The following is a 17,160-nucleotide window of genomic DNA, read 5'->3' as shown; positions in this document are numbered from 1 at the left end:
CTTGATATATTTTGTTTGTTCATGAAATGCATGATTGCATGCTATATATATGACACTTGTTATCATAATATAAATTCAAAGGTTCTGAAACATCAACACCATACATGAGAGTAATGATCTCATCTACACGATCTCGGTTATTATAGCTCTCGCTCTATATTCAACTTTCGTGGATGATAGACACTTTGTGTTGCCTTTTATACCTCTAAGAAATAAGAGAATCACCTACAAATACATAAAAACTCTAGTTGAGTGATGATTATTGTGATCTCCTCCCTAGTCAGAATCAATATAAGCAATAAGATTTAAAGATGATAAGAATAAACAAAAGAGTTATGCGGACCGTCGACGTCGAGAGCTCACATTCAAGGTTGGAGATTTCATTTTTGTGCAGGTTTCTCCTACCAAGAATGTGTTCAGATTTGACAAGAAAGGAAAACTCGGTCCTAGATTTGTAAAACCGTTCAAGGTTATGAAAAAAGTAGGCGCAACAACATATAGAGTAGAGTTACCACCCCAATATATGAAGATTTATGACGTGTTCTATGTGTCAATGTTAAGAAAATATGTACTTGATCCATCACACATAATTCATTATTTGGACTGTAAGAAAAAAATACTAAGGTCGAACACCGTTCTCTTAGCGAAGGTGTGCTGGCAACACCATGAAATTGATGAGTTTATATGGTAGCCTAAAGCCAGCACGAAGGATAAATACCTTTACCTATTCGAGTATTTTTTCATCAAAATAACACATGATCATTCTTGAAGATATGTATTTTCTGGTAACTAAAACGCAGGGTCTTTTTGTACCTATTTGCTTTGTAAAATGACTTTGGCAATCAGACCTACTCAGGGAACACAAGTCAATCAACATATCAAATGACTTGTTACTTCAATTGTTAAGTGTCTTTAAATGAAGTAGCCTAATGATGAAAGAGAGTTTTGAGAACTTCTTACATCTTGGATAAAGTTCACACCAAGACAAGTTTCATAATTTGTCAAACAAACTCTCTTCGTTATGATTGTTTGTTGCACCCGGCATAGTAGAAGATTGGCCGAAGTTAAAAGACACGTGTCTTCATATAAACGACATCTAATCATTTATCCACATCATCATCAACGTCCATAGCACTCCTAATCACATCATCGTTTTCAGCATGCTCATACCAAACTCTTGGTGCTTCTGTTTCACCCTGATAGATCCAATTTGTGTACTCTTAATAAAACCCATGAGGTACAATATATTTTTGCAATTCATTCTTGGACACTTGGTCCTACCATGCCTATCTATGAGATTACAGACTACATTACAAAATGCTCGAACTCCATCTATGTATTCAAGCCCGAGCTCTTATTATTCGTGTAACCCCTAACTAGTACACAAGTAACAAACAAATGAATGAAGTTACTAGTTTCTAGCTTTAAGGCAAGGAAAGAACATGTTTTTAACTTTTTTGATTCAATAATTCAACTTATACTCTTTCACTAAAGACTCCATTGTGAAGGCATTTTAACCATTTGATTTTTTTAAACAAACATCAATTTAAACATTTTAGTGGCAAGCGTATCTTTGAAATAAAAATGTGAAAGTGGACGGCTAAATGTAATGAACAAAACAATGGATGGTTTTTTGTAAATAGTTGATAAGTTTGTCCCATCTAAATTATTAAAAATTGAATGATTACCTCATTAGTTTGAAACGTGGTTGTACAAATTTTTTTTTTTTTGCAGAAATCAACTCAGCCTTCATGTTAACTTTTTGTCAAGCTTTTGTGAAAATAATTCAAATCTCACATCATTCCAGCCTTTTCTTCCCTTTTGCACCAACACGTGAAATATGATGTTTTTTTAGTCATATGTGCACATTTCTCTCGTGGATCCACTGTCTTATGACACTCATGGCTTGGCTTGTGTTTGGTTTTGTAAAGAGCTCATTTGGACTGGTGAAATAAGCTACGTAATTTGTATACGAACAATGAATTTTCAACTCGAGCGGCTTGGCTTGTGTATGCATGTTAATTACTAATAACTATATTTAACATATATTCAATATCATTGGTTGAAATGCTTGGCTTGCAAGCAATAATTTTAAAATTCAAATTCTATTGTCTAGGTCCTTAACATACTTATTTTGTAAACAAGTCAATTTGAGTTTAGTTTTTTAAGATGTTCATAGTCCAAGTGTTATTATTTTTCAAATTTTAAAAGGGCACTTTCTTTCAAAACAAGTAAGCTTGAGCTTGACTTGTTTAAATCGGGCTTGCCACAAGCTCGAGCTCAGCTCATCTTGAATATAAAGATGGGCCTACTTTCAACACCATTTAGGGCACTTTTGAAAGAGAAAAACTCTCATAGGATTTTTTTTTTTGTCTAAGAGAGTTTTTGATACTAGAAGTTTTTCAAAAGAAAGTTTTCCGCTTGTTTGTGTAGCATGAGAAAAGCAGAGTGAAAAAATGAGAGAGGAACAGGAGAATGGTGGGTGGTGGGGAGTTAGCTTGACAAGAGAATTTATTTTTATACTCTCTACCACCCATCTCACCACATTTCACTACCATCACCACCACCTTCTTCCTCCCTTCTCTCTCACTCTCATTTTTTCACATTTTTTCATTCTATTTTTTTCATGCTATCAATCAAATGAAAAACTTTTTATTTGAAAAACTTGTTTTTTTTTCTCTGAGAGTTTTTCTCTTCAAAGAAGCGAGAAAGATGTAGGAAAAGTGATGCAAAATGAAAAATCTGTACATATTTTTTGACCCTTCCAAACGAGATAAACTTTCTCGTTAGAAAAATATATTTTTTGATAAAAAACACTCTCTAAGAGAGGTAAAAGAATATTTTTTACAAGATAAACTTTATTTTTACACTCTCCCTCACCCATTTCACCATCACCACCACCACCACCCTTTTTCTCCCCTCTCATTTTTTTACTATGTATTTTTCATGCACTTTTGGAAGAAAGAAAAACTCTCTTAGGAAAAAAAAGTCTTGCCTATGAGAGTTTTTGATATGAGCTTGTTTGTGCAGTACGATGAAAACAGAGTGGAAAAATATGAAAAAACTAGAGAGTACCAATAAACAGAGTGGAAAAATATGAAAAAAATGAGAGAGAGGAAGAGATGGTTTGGTGAGATGTGCGGTGGAGATTGTAAAATAAAATTTTCTCTTGGTAGAAAACATTCCTTCCACACCTCTTCAGGAAGGAAATGTTCTTTTTATCAAAAAGTGTACTTTTTAAAAAACTGTCTTCACTAAAAAGTCTCTTGTTTGTGGTATTTTGTAATCTTATGTGATATTTTGTAAATAACTGATAACTTTATCTTTTTTCTACAAATTATTTTTCCTTTACCTCATGCGTGACAAGCCAATAGCGACAAGTCAACGCATGAGAAAAATTATTTTTCCACAACTCTCGAAACATAAGGGGCGTTTCAGTACTTTCCTCTAATCGTCCCCCACGCCATCGAATTAAAAGAAAGAAGAAAGAGTAAGAGCGTATAGTGTTTTGCTTTGAAACTTTTGAGACAATTCCCGATCTGATTCGACGATTAAAATAAATTTCTGTTTTGCCCTTTGTTCCGGAGACTTGGAAGTTAGGACCTAGTAGGAGGTGGGAGGGGATGAGATTTTATTGCGCCCAGCCGTTTCTGCCCCTCTCTCTCCACCGACTCGTCCTCGCGCCTTCCCGCCGCTGCTGCATCCGAACCCTAGCCGCCGCCATGTTCGACGAGCCTCAGGCGTCGTCCTCCCCCTTCTCCGCCAGCCCCAACCTCACCAGGCCCGACCTCCTCGATCCCTCCGCCGGAGACTACGCCGCCCCCCAGATCGGTGGCAGCGCCCCGGGGCCCGACGGCGTCCTCACCGATCCCAGCAACGACGCCGAGTTCGGGTTCCACCGGCCGGACATGAACAAGAGCCCCCTCGTCGGCACCGTCGACCTGTACGAGCGCCACGTCTTCCTCTGCTACAAGACCGCCGAGAGCTGGCCCCCCCGCATCGAGGCCTCCGAGTTCGATCGCTTGCCTCGCCTCTTCGCCGCCGCTCTCAAGGCGCGCAGCGGGAGCATGCCTCGCAAGGTCGGTGGTTCCTTCTTCCTGACGGACTGCTGAATCTCTTGCTCTCCCTGTGCTTCTCTTTCTGTATTCTCGCGGTTTCTGAGTGATTCTTGGGCTCCAAGATCCGATCATTTGGAGGTCGAATGTTGAATCTTTTGCTCTATGTGCATCTGTTTAGTGTTTCCGCAGTTTCTGTAGTGTTTTTTGAATTCCCGGTTCGATCATTTGGAGGTGGACTGTTGATTTTTTTGCGTTTTGTGCTCTTCTCTCGTGTTTCCGCGGTTTCAGACGGAGGTCGACTGTTGAATCTTTTGCTCTTTGTGCACTTCTTTCGTGTTTCCGCGGTTTCAGTCGGAGGTCGACTGTTGAATTTTTTGTTCTATGCGCACTTCTTTAGTGTTTTCACGGTTTCAGTCGGAGATCGATTGTTGAATCTTTTGCTCTATGCGAGCTTCTTTCGTGTTACCACTGTTTCATTCGGAGATAGATTGTTGAACCTTTTACTCTGTGTGCACTTCTTTCGTGTTTCCGCGGTTTCATCCGGAGATCAACTCTTGAATCTTTCGCTCTTTGTGCACTTCTTTCGTCTTTCTGCCGTTTCACTCGGTGTTCGACTGTTGAATCTTTTTCTCTGTGCACTTCTTTCGTGTTTCCTTAGGGTGAACGAGTGTTGCATCTTTTGGTATATGTGCATTTCTTTCCTGTGCGGTTTCTGTGTGATTCTTGAGCTATCAATCCGATCATTTGGAGGATTTGAAACAAATAGGACATTTCAGATCTCAATATTTTTTCGAGCAGTTGAGTGATCTAGAAATTAGGAGTTGGGAATTGTGATCGATGCTCTTGCCTTTCCTGTAGAACAGGTAGGAAGACAGGAATGGATTGGAAGTCAGAATTTAGGGAATTAGCGGCCGAGAAACTACCACTATATCTTCTGCTTAAATTCTTGAATCATAAATTGGGGAGAAAATCAGGGGGATCTAGAGGTGAGGTTGTTCTAAAGGAATGAGTCTTTGATTTTTCTGATTCGTTTCAGGAAGAAACAATTTACTATCTAACGCATTTTTAAGATTTTATTTTATCTGGCCCTTTGCACCTGTAGTGTTTCATCATGTTTTCATAAGTTGCTTTTAATGGATTAGAATTAATATTGTCATCTTCATCATTGTCTTTCTCAATGTCGTTATTGCTAATACCGATCTACTGTCTTGCAAATGAATACTTCTGCTTTCTTCGTAAGTCGGGGAATTCTAGTATTGATTGTTTGGAATATATTTTAAAGCGAGGAAGAAAGTTTGCTTCGCTTATTGGCTTCTCCATTTTACTCACTTTAGGATGCTCCTGTTTGAAATCAGATATCTTTTTCTGTTTTTTTGGTATCTTTCTCACATTTCCTTGACTTTGACCTAGAAGTGCAACTAGATTCTTTATCAATTTAAGATAATGAACCAGGGATTTCCAATATGATGAAGCAACTGATGGTGTGATGTACTTTTATGTTTGGGTTGTGATATCATTCTACTTATATTAGTTGTTTTCTTACCAGACTCGACTGACAATATGCGAGGGGCGGGATGGAACTGAAACTTCGAATGGGGATGTTTTAATTTTCCCTGATATGATCCGATACAGGTTAATGACATGAGCTAGACCTTTCTATGTGTTTATTTTCTTTATTTCCTGTCTCAGTCTTCCTGTTCAGCAAAAAGCTCTGTGGAGTTCTGCTTCCTTAACATATTGCTAGCTAGTCATAACTCATAAGTCAAAGTACCTGCTCAGCAGAGTAGATCCGTGGAATAACATGATCACTTTGTTTTGGTCATTTTTCCCTGTTACTGCTTGCTGATGTGGCAAAAAAGGATGCCATACAAGCTTCTGTAACACTAGTGGTTCTGGTTATGTTGATTTAATAGATGTCATGTTTATTCACTGACTTGTCTGCAAAAACAAAAAAAAATTGCAGGGGATTGACTCATTTTGATGTGGATTCTTTTGTCGAAGATGCGCTTGTGAAAGATACCGACTGGATCTCTGGAACCCCTGAAACATTGATGGGATCATATGTGTTTGTATGTGCCCATGGTAGCCGTGATCGGAGATGTGGCGTTTGTGGGCCACCTCTTATTAAGAAGTTCAAGGATGAAATTGAAGCACATGGGCTGAAAGGTCAAATTTCTGTTAGTCCATGTTCACACATTGGTGGGCATAAGTATGCTGGGAATGTGATCATTTTTGGAGCAAGCATTGGAGGAGCAGTCACTGGTCATTGGTATGATCTGTAGTTTTTAGCCTTCATTAACGTGCTAGGCAACTTTGACCCAATGCTCAGATGGTTTCTGCTCAAGCCTGTAGCTTTTCTTTTTATCCATCTTTTTGATGAAATTCACCTCCTCTTTATCCAGCGGGGTTTTTATCCTCTTTTGTTGCTATCTAGATGCTTGGATTCTAAAGACCACTTCTATAGACCTGCAGTAACCTATTTCCTGCTACTCTAAATTGATTTGACTTGCTTGAGTTCACTGTGTGTTTCCTCCATCATTTGGAAGCATCATTTCCAGAGAGGCTTCCTCAAGCTATGAATTGTTTGGAAATATACACTTTCAGGATGTTCTTGCTATGATTCCCTATCATAACTGAATGCAGTTCCAGGTTTCTCTTGCTTTCTTAAATTACCACCTTAGCTTCTTAAAGTAAAAGTTTTCTCTACCCTTATGAAATGACCTGCATTCATGGTCAGGGTGTTTCCTAAGATTTTCATTACACAAATATCTTTCTAACAAGAACCTTCTGGCCTGTGGCACTCAAATTTTGCTCTTTTATTCTTCTCTAAAAACCTTGCCATTTCACATTGCTGATTCGTTCGCTCTATATAATTGCCATGTGAATTGCTGGATATCACACCTTTGTGTCTCTTTAGCCTCTTAGCTTTCTTTCTTGTCTTATGGATAGGCAGTTGACAGATCCTCATTTGCCTTCACTCTCCATTCCATAGTTATGAAAAGCTTCTTAGGACCTCATAATCACATTTCCTTTGCTTTAGAAGTGTGAAAACTACGCGCTTTAGAAGCTTTATGGGAAACATGGTTGCAGAGAATGGAAAGCTTGTTTTCCCCAATACAAGAATTGGACTTTTGTGATAATTGTATTTTTGTTGCTAGAGGAATTGTAGTTTTCTTTTAAAAATCATGTTTTTTCTATAAAACATACAACTGTGTGGTTGTTTTTCTGTTAGAAGGCTGGAAAAATATATTTAATCTATGTTATACGGATGCTTCACCTAGGCTGAAGTGTCGGTGTTGGACACTTCCTGACACCGACACTCCTAGACACTTCACCGCCACACCGTTTTTCAAATTAGGAGTGTCAAAAAATTTAGACGCCCATGTTGAGTGTACGACACTTTCAAAGGTGTCTCGACACGCCGTGTCCAGTGTTGGCTATCTTAGACGCGGGTGTCCAGCTTTGTGGACACTTGTTAAACAAGGAAGTGTTGAGTATTTTAGGTTTGCATAATTCTTTAAATCTCTCTCTCATATATATATATATATATATATATATATAACCATGTCCAAGTGTCTAGTTTTTTGAGACCTGCTGTGCCTGACACTTCTTCCCATGTCCGACACCGACACCTGTGTCAATGTCCAAGTAATACAGCATTTAACTAAAATATACATGTCAATTGCTGTTTTTATGTTGTTTCTTGCTTGCTTCATGCATCAAGGCATCTCTTAAAACTCACGTTTTGCTGCTTGCTGCTTCTCTCAGCCACTTCCTGCTCTAGTAAATATACTTCATTCACCTTCCTTGTGATGTCAAATGAACACTAAAATTAGAATTGGTCGGCCTTACCATGATTTTAGAATGGTAAGCTGGATTTGAAACTTCAAAAGGAAACTTGATTTGTATCTGGAGCATGTTCATATCTGTGATTTAACACTTATTTGATTTTTTAATTTCTGGAGCATGTTCATATCTGTGATTTTTGTATGCACCAATGTTTTTTTATTTTTGTTTTTGCACTTCTTTTACATGCAAATTTACTTTTTTGGTGGCATCAAGTTACCTGAATTTTAATTTTCATTTTTTCCTTAAAGAATGGTGTGGTTGGTGATAGAATACCTTTATGTTATTCTTTTCTTATTCCAGGTATGGGTATGTCACCCCTGATGATGTTTCTCTACTTCTAAACCAACACATTGGCAAGGGAGAGATTGTTGATCGACTGTGGAGGTTTGTGCTTTAGATAAATTTTGTATGCATGTGTCCAGAATAGATTGTGGTTTGTGTAGGAAGTCTTGAAAACTAGAGGATACAGTACATAACAGAACAATGATTGAACAGTATTAGTGATTTGTACAATGTTGTGATACACTAGAAAAGTACAATAGATTGCTAGTTTTGGACGTGCATGAATTATGGTAAACTTTAAATCCATGCAGTTTTGTCTCAAGATAAATTACTCAAACTACACCTTAATCTACTTACAATTATTTTCTTCTACCATCATATGCATCTTCTTGGTTGCTCCAAAATGCAATTTTATGTTGTTATATGTACGCCTTACCACGGATCCATATGTAACTTCTCAAAATGGGGGTTTAGTAACTTGATGAGGGAATACACACTTCCTTTCATTATAGTTCTTATTCCCTGGTAATTTGCATTTACTACATTAGAAACTAATATGTGTTTAATTATTATGGAAAACATTGACTATGATTTGAAGCCTTCCTGGTTATGATCTGCACTCTCTCTAAAGAAATTTGCTTACAGTGTAAAAGATAGTGGACTTGCTTGTTTAGGGGTATGTTTGGGCTGCAAATGTTATATCTTTAGGCTATGTTTGGGAGACTTGCATTGATATGGAAACACCATTTCTATGTGTTGCCAAAATATGGTTTTGCCAAACTCAGGTGTTGAGGATGAAGTTGCCAAAAGCATCCTCTTGTGATTGGTGTTGAAATGTGGTGTTGGGGCTGTCAACTCCATTATGAATACAGTGTTTTGGCAACATCACTGCTCCCAAACAGAAGAGAGCATGAGAGCACTGGGGGAAACCAGAACACACCTTAGATTCAAGGCTCTCAACAGAGCCTTAATGATTTTGTGAAAAAAGGAAAATTTATGATTCGACTTGGCCTGACTATGCTGGGTCAACTTGATGCATGCGTGTTTCACATGCATTTGTACACACTTGTATTCTGTTATAAACAGAAAAACAAGAACTATATATGTAATTGCATATGTAACTGCATATGTTCATATTGAAAGAAATGAATAAAGTATACACAGATACATGTATCAATTATTCTTATATTTATGTGCATGTTAAGTATATATTTTTATTTGATGTATGAAAGGACACACACAAACATACACACAAAACTGTGTGACCTAGTAATGATTCTGTCATGCCAACTTGGTAACTCGGTTGAGTTGACTTCGGAATCTGTTAAGTTAACCTAGTGACCTATGTAACACAGACTCTTCAAACATGGTAATCCACCCACATCACACCCACACCAATATGGGTGCGACACTTGGACACAGCTTCTTTTGTGTCAGGTTAAGTCAACCACACCGAGGTCCATTTATCTCCAAAAATAGATTCAGTTAACCCTAACCAAGTCCAGTTTTATCTATATTATATATATAAATACATAAATGCACATACACACATGTATATATATATATATATATATATATATATATATATCATAGTCACCTTTATCGTTAAAGGCTATGTCACATGGGTGCGGGTGCGGGTGCGACACGGGTGCTGCGCAATTTTAAAATTTTTGGACACGGGGACTCGGCTATATATATATATTTAAATATATATATAATTATATATATAACAATAAATTAATAAGATAGCACTGGGAACGATCAAAGTAATAAGATAACACTGGCCATGTGACTGTGCACACAGTCTGTGACTGTGCACACAGTCTGGCCATATATATATATATATTAAAAAAATATATAAAAAATTGATTTTTTTTAGTTTTTTTCCCTAAAAAATGGATGAATATAGACTCGGTCAAAGTTGACTGAGTCTATAAAGTGGACAGACTCAACACAGGTGCGTTGACTGAGTTCGACACCTGTCGACTGAGTCTGCCCCGTTTTCGAAGCCGCACCCGTGTCGGGGCATGTCGACGTGGGTGCGTCGACCCCCTAGCCGAGTCCGTGTGACATAGGTTAAAGGTAATTTCTCGGAGAGATTTTCAAAAGTTGACAAATCTCGGGAGTTTCAAAAATTGAAAAAATTTAAATGACAGCAAAAAAGCTAAGAAAATAATAAGTTTTGCATTATTTCTTTTTCAAAAATATAAATAAACATGTTTTAAAGGTTTTAAAATATAAAACAAAAAAGAAAAAAGAAAATGCGAACTTAAAATTAATTTTTTTCTCAAAAAATATTGTGATATTTTGTTTCTGCTGATATTTTGAAAATATCGCGATATATTCCCGATATTATCGGCTACCTTGAAATAACCAATAATATCGCAATATTTTCAAAATATCAGCGATATCGGTTTAAGTGATAATATATATACCACAGCCTCACACCCAAGTTTTTTGAAATTGCCTTGTTTAACCCTCTACACTCGTATCTGCAGTTGCACCCGCACCTATGTGACATAGCTAGTGTCTCAATGAGTCAATCCAACCTTAGGCAAGTTGCCTTGGATGAGTTTTTGGTCGACTTGTCAGGATTTTAAATTATGCAAGCTAGGCTCTTATACCATCTGATACAAATGGTCCTTCATTACTTAGGCTAGAGAATGAGAACTTAACAAAAATTCTGGATGGGCGTGGTTTTTTCTCAAAACTTGTCATCAAAGATAGAGCATGATCATTGGGTTGTTTTATTTTTGGTTGCATTCTTCTTTTCAATTTGGGTTCCAATCTTCCCTCTACTGGATGTAGATGCGTTCATGCTCATGATCTTCAGTAACAAGTAACAACCAACAACCAACAAATGGGTACTTTGTTTAGTCTCTCATTAACAAAGTTATTGATCTTAGTAAACTCAAGATTGTGTTTTTTCTAAGCAAAGCATCATCTGTGAAAATCGGTATAACCTTGTATGTACATGAGTGTATCTCTACAAGTGAAATGTACATAAATTTGAAATACATATTAGAAAAATATATAATAGATGTGTGCATGTATGCTCATATATGTCTGTTTGTATGTGGCGTGAAATACCTAGAAACAGTAACAAATTTAGATGTGTTAGATAATATTTTAGTGGATAATTTTCTTTGACTTCATGATTTTGGCATAAACACATGCATAAATGTGTGTGTGTGTGTGGTATGTACATATATCTACATGTATACATGAATATAGTGTTGGCAAAATGGCTCTTGGTTCATGATTCAATGATCCGACCCAACCGGGTCTTGATCTGACCCAAGTTGATTAAGGTCAGATGAGGGTTCTATATGTAGACCCATTTAAGCTTCAGGTTGGCTATGGGTTTATACAGTATTGATTAGGGCTATGGATGTTCAGAACAAACCATACCAAGATGTTTATTTCAGCTCATTTAGGTTTCAACCGAATCAAGCTTAGGCTTCTTAGCACAGGCTTGGCTCACCACCAGTGTGACAAATATCGAGAGAAATTGCCTGAAAGTTTAAAATGGCAATTTCTTGCGAGATTTTCAAAATATCGCGAGATTTATGAAAAAAACATAAATACTGCGATTTAAACACGATATTTACGTTTTAAACAGCTATTTATCACAAAAATTCATGTATTTTTATTTTTAAATAATTTTTATTAATAATTTCTTATAAAAATAATTTTTATATTTTTAATTTATTTTTTTATTGCCAAGATTTTGCCGAAAAAATGTGAGATTTATGATTTTTTTTAATTTCTCGCGAGTTTTTGAAAAACGAGAAATTGCCGATAAAAACGTTTGTCACTATGCTCACCACGAGCTTGAGGTGAGATCAATCTTGCTTTCTTAACTATAAAAATATAATTTGAAGGATGAAAACAGAATCGAACCTCAAAATTATTGCAAGTTATACGTCTCAAACCATCTACTCTATAATGTCTTAGGTGGGAATAATTGTTCTATATATATGTATATGGAAAAATGTTTTGTACACTTGAGTGTATAAGAATGGTGAAACACTAGCATTTTCTGGCCACATTACACCATGAGATTGGCTGCAACTGTCAGGGTCACACCAGCCAGCATGGATGATGCTATCCTGATGGTTTCTGGCCAATCTGACACCAGAAGGATGCAAGTCAAGGAGTGGATTGTTTCAGGTCAACTTTGGTCCAAAATTGTCTTAACTACAGTAGTAAAGGGCATTTATGAGACTAAACATTTTATGGCCAATTATGGGCTGTGATAAGACCGAATACCAGTTTCTGGCAACACAATGGCTGGAAAATGGTAGATTATATAAGGCTGCCTATACACATGAGTGAACAGAGTAGTAATGATACGGTGCTCCCGGAGCACCTACTCCCTTTTATTAGCCGTTGGATCTTTTGAGATCCAACGGCTGTGATGCATGCAGACATGCAGCTACCTTAAATGGTACCTGCATGCTTTCCAAATTCCAAACAGCTACTTTAAATGGCTCTCTCTGTCTCACAAATAGATGCATATGTGGATCTTAAATGTCTCTCTCTCGTTCTTTCTCTCACACACTACATGGATGATGGCATGTGAGCACATGCATCCATGTCCACATATGCCTTTTGGTTTTCCAACTCTTTCTCTCTCCCTCTACTGCTGGATGAGAGCTCCATTCATCTCTCTCTCGTTTTTCTGTGCATCATTGCCACAACCTAACTCAGTTTCAGGAAACCGGGTGAGTCACGACTTGTGTCATGCTGTTCAATGGTTAAATAAGACTTGCCGAGTTGGTGTGACTGATTCTATTATGTGATTCTGATCCTATCATTGTTGTTGAAGAATGGGGTTCCCTAATGCAGAAAAAAATTTGGTTTTGTTTGAGCGGTCATTCTTGTCATTTGATAAGTGACAGCAAGGTCGGGTTTCAAAATATGTTCATGAGATGAGGCTTCCTCAACATGTGTGATTGTGTATCTTGCAAGAACGAGATAAAATGGATCTTGTAACCTATGAATCAGTCTTCAGAGTAGGGGCCGAGAACAAGTTAAAAATTAAAATGGATCTGTTTAGGATCATCCACTTCCATATCCATCCTAGATGGGATGCAGATGAAAATGGTTCAGTGATAGGATAGGCACATTTATCCTGACTCGTATTCATTTCCATGCTTAATCAGATGATCTATCAGTGTATGGCATATTTTGGAACATTCATTTACCTAAATTAGATCAATCCATATATGACTTATATTTTCGAGCATTCATTTGCTTAGTCTTTAAACATGTATCCATCTTCATTTCTGTTTGGCCAGTATAAATTCATAACTGGGTACTACATCGAACATACGTCCAATTGTCCATATGGATGTTGGTATGATAATCATATCCATAGAAACAAGGCCCACAACCAACTCATGTCCAATATATCCATTCCAGCAGGAGAGAGAGAGAGAGAGAGAGAGAGAGAGAGAGAGAGAGAGAGAGAGAGAGAGAGAGAGAGAGAGAGAGAGAGAGAGAGAGGCATATGTAGACATTGATGCATGTGCTCACATGCCATCATCCATGTCATGTGAGAGAGAAAGGACGAGAGAGCGATTTAAGATTTATGCATCTATTTGAGAGAGAAAGCGAGAGCCATTTAAGGTAGCTGTTTAGAATTTGGAAAGCATGCAAGTACCATTTAAGGTAGCAGCATGCATATTTAAAGTGGGAGCAGCCATATTTCTGCATGCATCAATCCAATGGCTAATAAAAGGCAATAGGTTATATATATATAATATGTTAACTGGAAATATGTGAACTGGAGTATGAACTGAGATTTTCATGGATTTTTTTTAATTTAATTTTCTTAAATTTCACCCGGTGTGATCTAGACGAAACAGACTTTTGGATTATCTGATTACGATGCATAACAAGGATCTTTTAAGGCTTGAAAATCAACAGCTCAGAATTTTCGTAAATATTCAAGCATCCAAAAATCACATTTTTTCATTGAAAATACATGTTTCAACAGCCGAATGCAGCTGCAAGGTTGGATTTGCAAAAAAAGTGCCAGAAATGCCTAGTTCACATATTTCCAGTTAACATATTCTATTGACCCTACAGATATATATTCTTTCTAATAACCCAACATGAATCAAGTTGAGCTGAGCGTCTTTTTTTTCATACTCGATTTGGTAACTTCAATGAGTTGCCTCATGCTTAGCTTGCCGAACTAGTTTTACAAGCCTGAACAAGCATTTTACAAGCTGACCTGAGGTGAGCCATGAACTACTTGGATTGTTTCCAAGCCATAATCTTGATCTAGAACTGAACTGATGACCCATTATCTGATAAAAAATATATGGTTTTCTAAGCAATTCTATGATTTTACATACTGTATTATGAAACAATCACTTTATATGAAATTAGTGTAGCATATTTTGTTAAATATTAAGATGCTAAATAATCTGTAATAATGTTAGAATATATGCTTGTTATGAAATTTGAAAGTTTTTTTTCATGTAGTGCAGGTTTATTATGTTGGCTGAGCCTTAGGCTTAGATCCTTTTCTTCGAGAACTTGAAAATAGATGAACTGAACTCTATGTGCTTTATTTAACAAGTGTTCTTCCATTGTTAGCATGACTACTGAAGCAACATTTCAGTTCTGTGGTAGCAGTGGTGACAATAGCTTGTATCATCAAGTGAATGTTGATAAACCAGTTTGTCCAAGGAATTTTGCTTAATGCATGAATTATGAAGTCTGATAAATAATGTGTCCATTTTGCAGGGGCCAAATGGGTCTGTCTGAAGAAGAACAGAAAAGAAGCCAAGAACAGAGGCATCAACTAAATGGTGAGGCAGTTTCACTAGATGGAACTGGTTTAGAGAAAACTGCAATGGAAAGTGAAATTGTTATAGAGAGCATCTCTGCTGATAAATGTGGTACAAGCTGTTGTCAGGGCTCAGGTGGTGGGTTTTCTTGTTGCCAAGATAGGTCTGAAGATAATGTTGGTAGTGGCATAAAGAAGAAGCCTGGTGGAGAAGACCAGACTCCTCTGAGCAAGAAAGGTGCATCCACAAGGTGCAAGGGATGGTCTTGTTCGCTTCCATCGTGGTTTGAGACGTGGGAGCGGGAGGACACACTTGCAACCTTGGCCATTATTGGAGCTGTTGCCTCAGTTGCTGTGGCATATAGCTTCTATAGGAGGTCAGGTTGAAAACTGGTGTTTTGGATGTTTCAATGAAGTTGCTGTTTGTAGCACCCGTTCGTGGTGGTTAAAAAGCTCAGGCTATTTTGTTGGAGTTCCATTATGTGTTTTATATATTTTGCTATCGACCACAAACATGTAATACTTATTTTGAAACTGTGGTAGCTAGTTTTGTCCATTTTTCAAGAATTGTTGTTTGTAGAATACTAGATCATCAAAGACATCCTATGCTTTTTACTTATGCCAGATTGCTCTTGAATAAATGCCATTACAACGTTTTGAGACAAGATATACCGAGGCCACCTACTCTGGGTTTTCTCAAGATTTATGGTTCAAAGTGTACTTTTTTTCGTTTCTATGTAAGAGTGATCTTAGATGGTTGGAACTCTGCTGCCCAGCTGGATCTTGTTCTTTCATTTGCTTTAAGAGGTGTTTGTGTTAGAGAACAGATCGGGTCACGCCAAGATGATGGATCCACTCGGATAGAGTCCAGCTCATGGTTCTGGCTGGAGTGTCGTGCAAGTCAACCTCAAATTAAGTCTTACCTAATCAAAGACTCAAAGCCGTAGAGTCAAAGTTGTCTAATGAGGAAACTTTGAGTTTTTTTTTTTTTGAAAATAGGAAAGAGAGTTGTTTCCTATTGAGAATAGAAAAGAGAAACAGCTGTATCTATCAGTTTGAAAACTCATCGCGGATGGCCCAGTTACTTTGTCAAAAACCAGTATTGTGTACAAAACTCGGCTGAGTCATGGGCTGACTTAGCCGAGTTTTAGCATGACTCGGCCAAGAATTATACATTAAACATATAAAAAATATCATATAAAGCATACTACATATAATATATTGGCAACATAATTTTATATAAAATATAAAGTTAACAAGACTCAGCCGGGTGAACTCGTGAGTCACTCAACCACAAGCTGAGTGACGAGTCACTGGGTTTTAAAACTATGATATTTATTGAAAGAGATTTTATAAATAAAGAAGAAAACCCTCCTTCAAGGTTGAGAGAGATTTACAGCCGTGAACATTGGTTCAAATCTGAACTGAACCACGTAAAATTTGAGCCTTTTTTTTGAAAGGCAAGCTGCCACCAGTTATTATTCAACGTACCACTAGGTTTTGAACCTGCAACGTTTCACAACAAGGAGACGTGCACTGACAGCTCCTACCAAAAGTCTAATCTAATCAAAGAATCAAAGCCCTGAGTCCAGGTTTAAGTCTAATGAGGAAACCTGAATAAGAAAGAGAAAGAGTGTATCCTATTGAGAATAGGAAAGAGAGACAACTGTATCTATTGAAAGAGATTTTATAAATAAAGAAGAAAACCCTCCTCTCACGCTGAGAGATAGTGAGAGAGATTTACAGCCGTGGACGTAGATTTAAACACGAACTGAACCACGTAAAATTTGAGCCTTTTGTAAAGTCTTACCTAATCAAAGACTCAAAGCCTTGGAGATCAAGTTTAAGTCTAATGAGGAAGCCTGTAAGATTTTTATTGAAAATAGGAAAGTGAAAGAGTTGTACCTTATTGTGAATAGGAAAGAGAAACTATCAGATCAGACGTTATGCTATGCGATATTTTTGGCAAGATATACGAGGCAATATTCTGATTTTCTGTAACAGTCAAGCATGCTGCAATCCAGATTCTGAAATCAGTTATGCTTGTAACAATTTTATATATTATCTAGATCCTGTAATCACACAGAACCTGATGGTGCATGATATTATATATTGACTCTATGTGACAAAGCAATTGATATACAAAATGTTGCAATTTGTTCAGTT

The 17,160-nt window shown here is 37.2% G+C and overlaps 1 protein-coding gene across 1 annotated transcript; it reads left to right on the top strand.

The window, feature by feature from the left end:
- Window positions 1–3,611: 3,611 nt before the first annotated feature.
- Window positions 3,612–15,659, top strand: LOC149811666 (uncharacterized). Its single transcript, XM_089993917.1, has 5 exons — window positions 3,612–4,079; window positions 5,605–5,690; window positions 6,022–6,327; window positions 8,208–8,291; window positions 14,952–15,659. Exons 1-5 carry the CDS (start codon window positions 3,624–3,626, stop codon window positions 15,379–15,381), a joined length of 1,362 nt encoding a protein of 453 aa, XP_089850043.1. The 5' UTR covers window positions 3,612–3,623; the 3' UTR covers window positions 15,382–15,659.
- Window positions 15,660–17,160: the final 1,501 nt, after the last annotated feature.

The sequence above is a fragment of the Nuphar pumila genome, chromosome 17 (genome assembly GCF_984573655.1).
Source record: "Nuphar pumila chromosome 17, dmNupPumi1.hap1.1, whole genome shotgun sequence".
Lineage (NCBI taxonomy): Eukaryota > Viridiplantae > Streptophyta > Magnoliopsida > Nymphaeales > Nymphaeaceae > Nuphar > Nuphar pumila.
Note: the sequence above shows the minus strand (reverse complement) of the source record. Positions and strands in the feature narration are given on the sequence as shown.

Coding starts and splice junctions, on each gene's coding strand:
- LOC149811666 (XM_089993917.1), top strand. CDS start 3,624: ATGAGATTTTATTGCGCCCAGCCGTTTCTGCCCCTCTCTCTCCACCGA. Junction 4,080..5,604: donor GCGGGAGCATGCCTCGCAAG/GTCGGTGGTTCC, acceptor TTTTCTTACCAG/ACTCGACTGACAATATGCGA. Junction 8,292..14,951: donor ATTGTTGATCGACTGTGGAG/GTTTGTGCTTTA, acceptor TCCATTTTGCAG/GGGCCAAATGGGTCTGTCTG.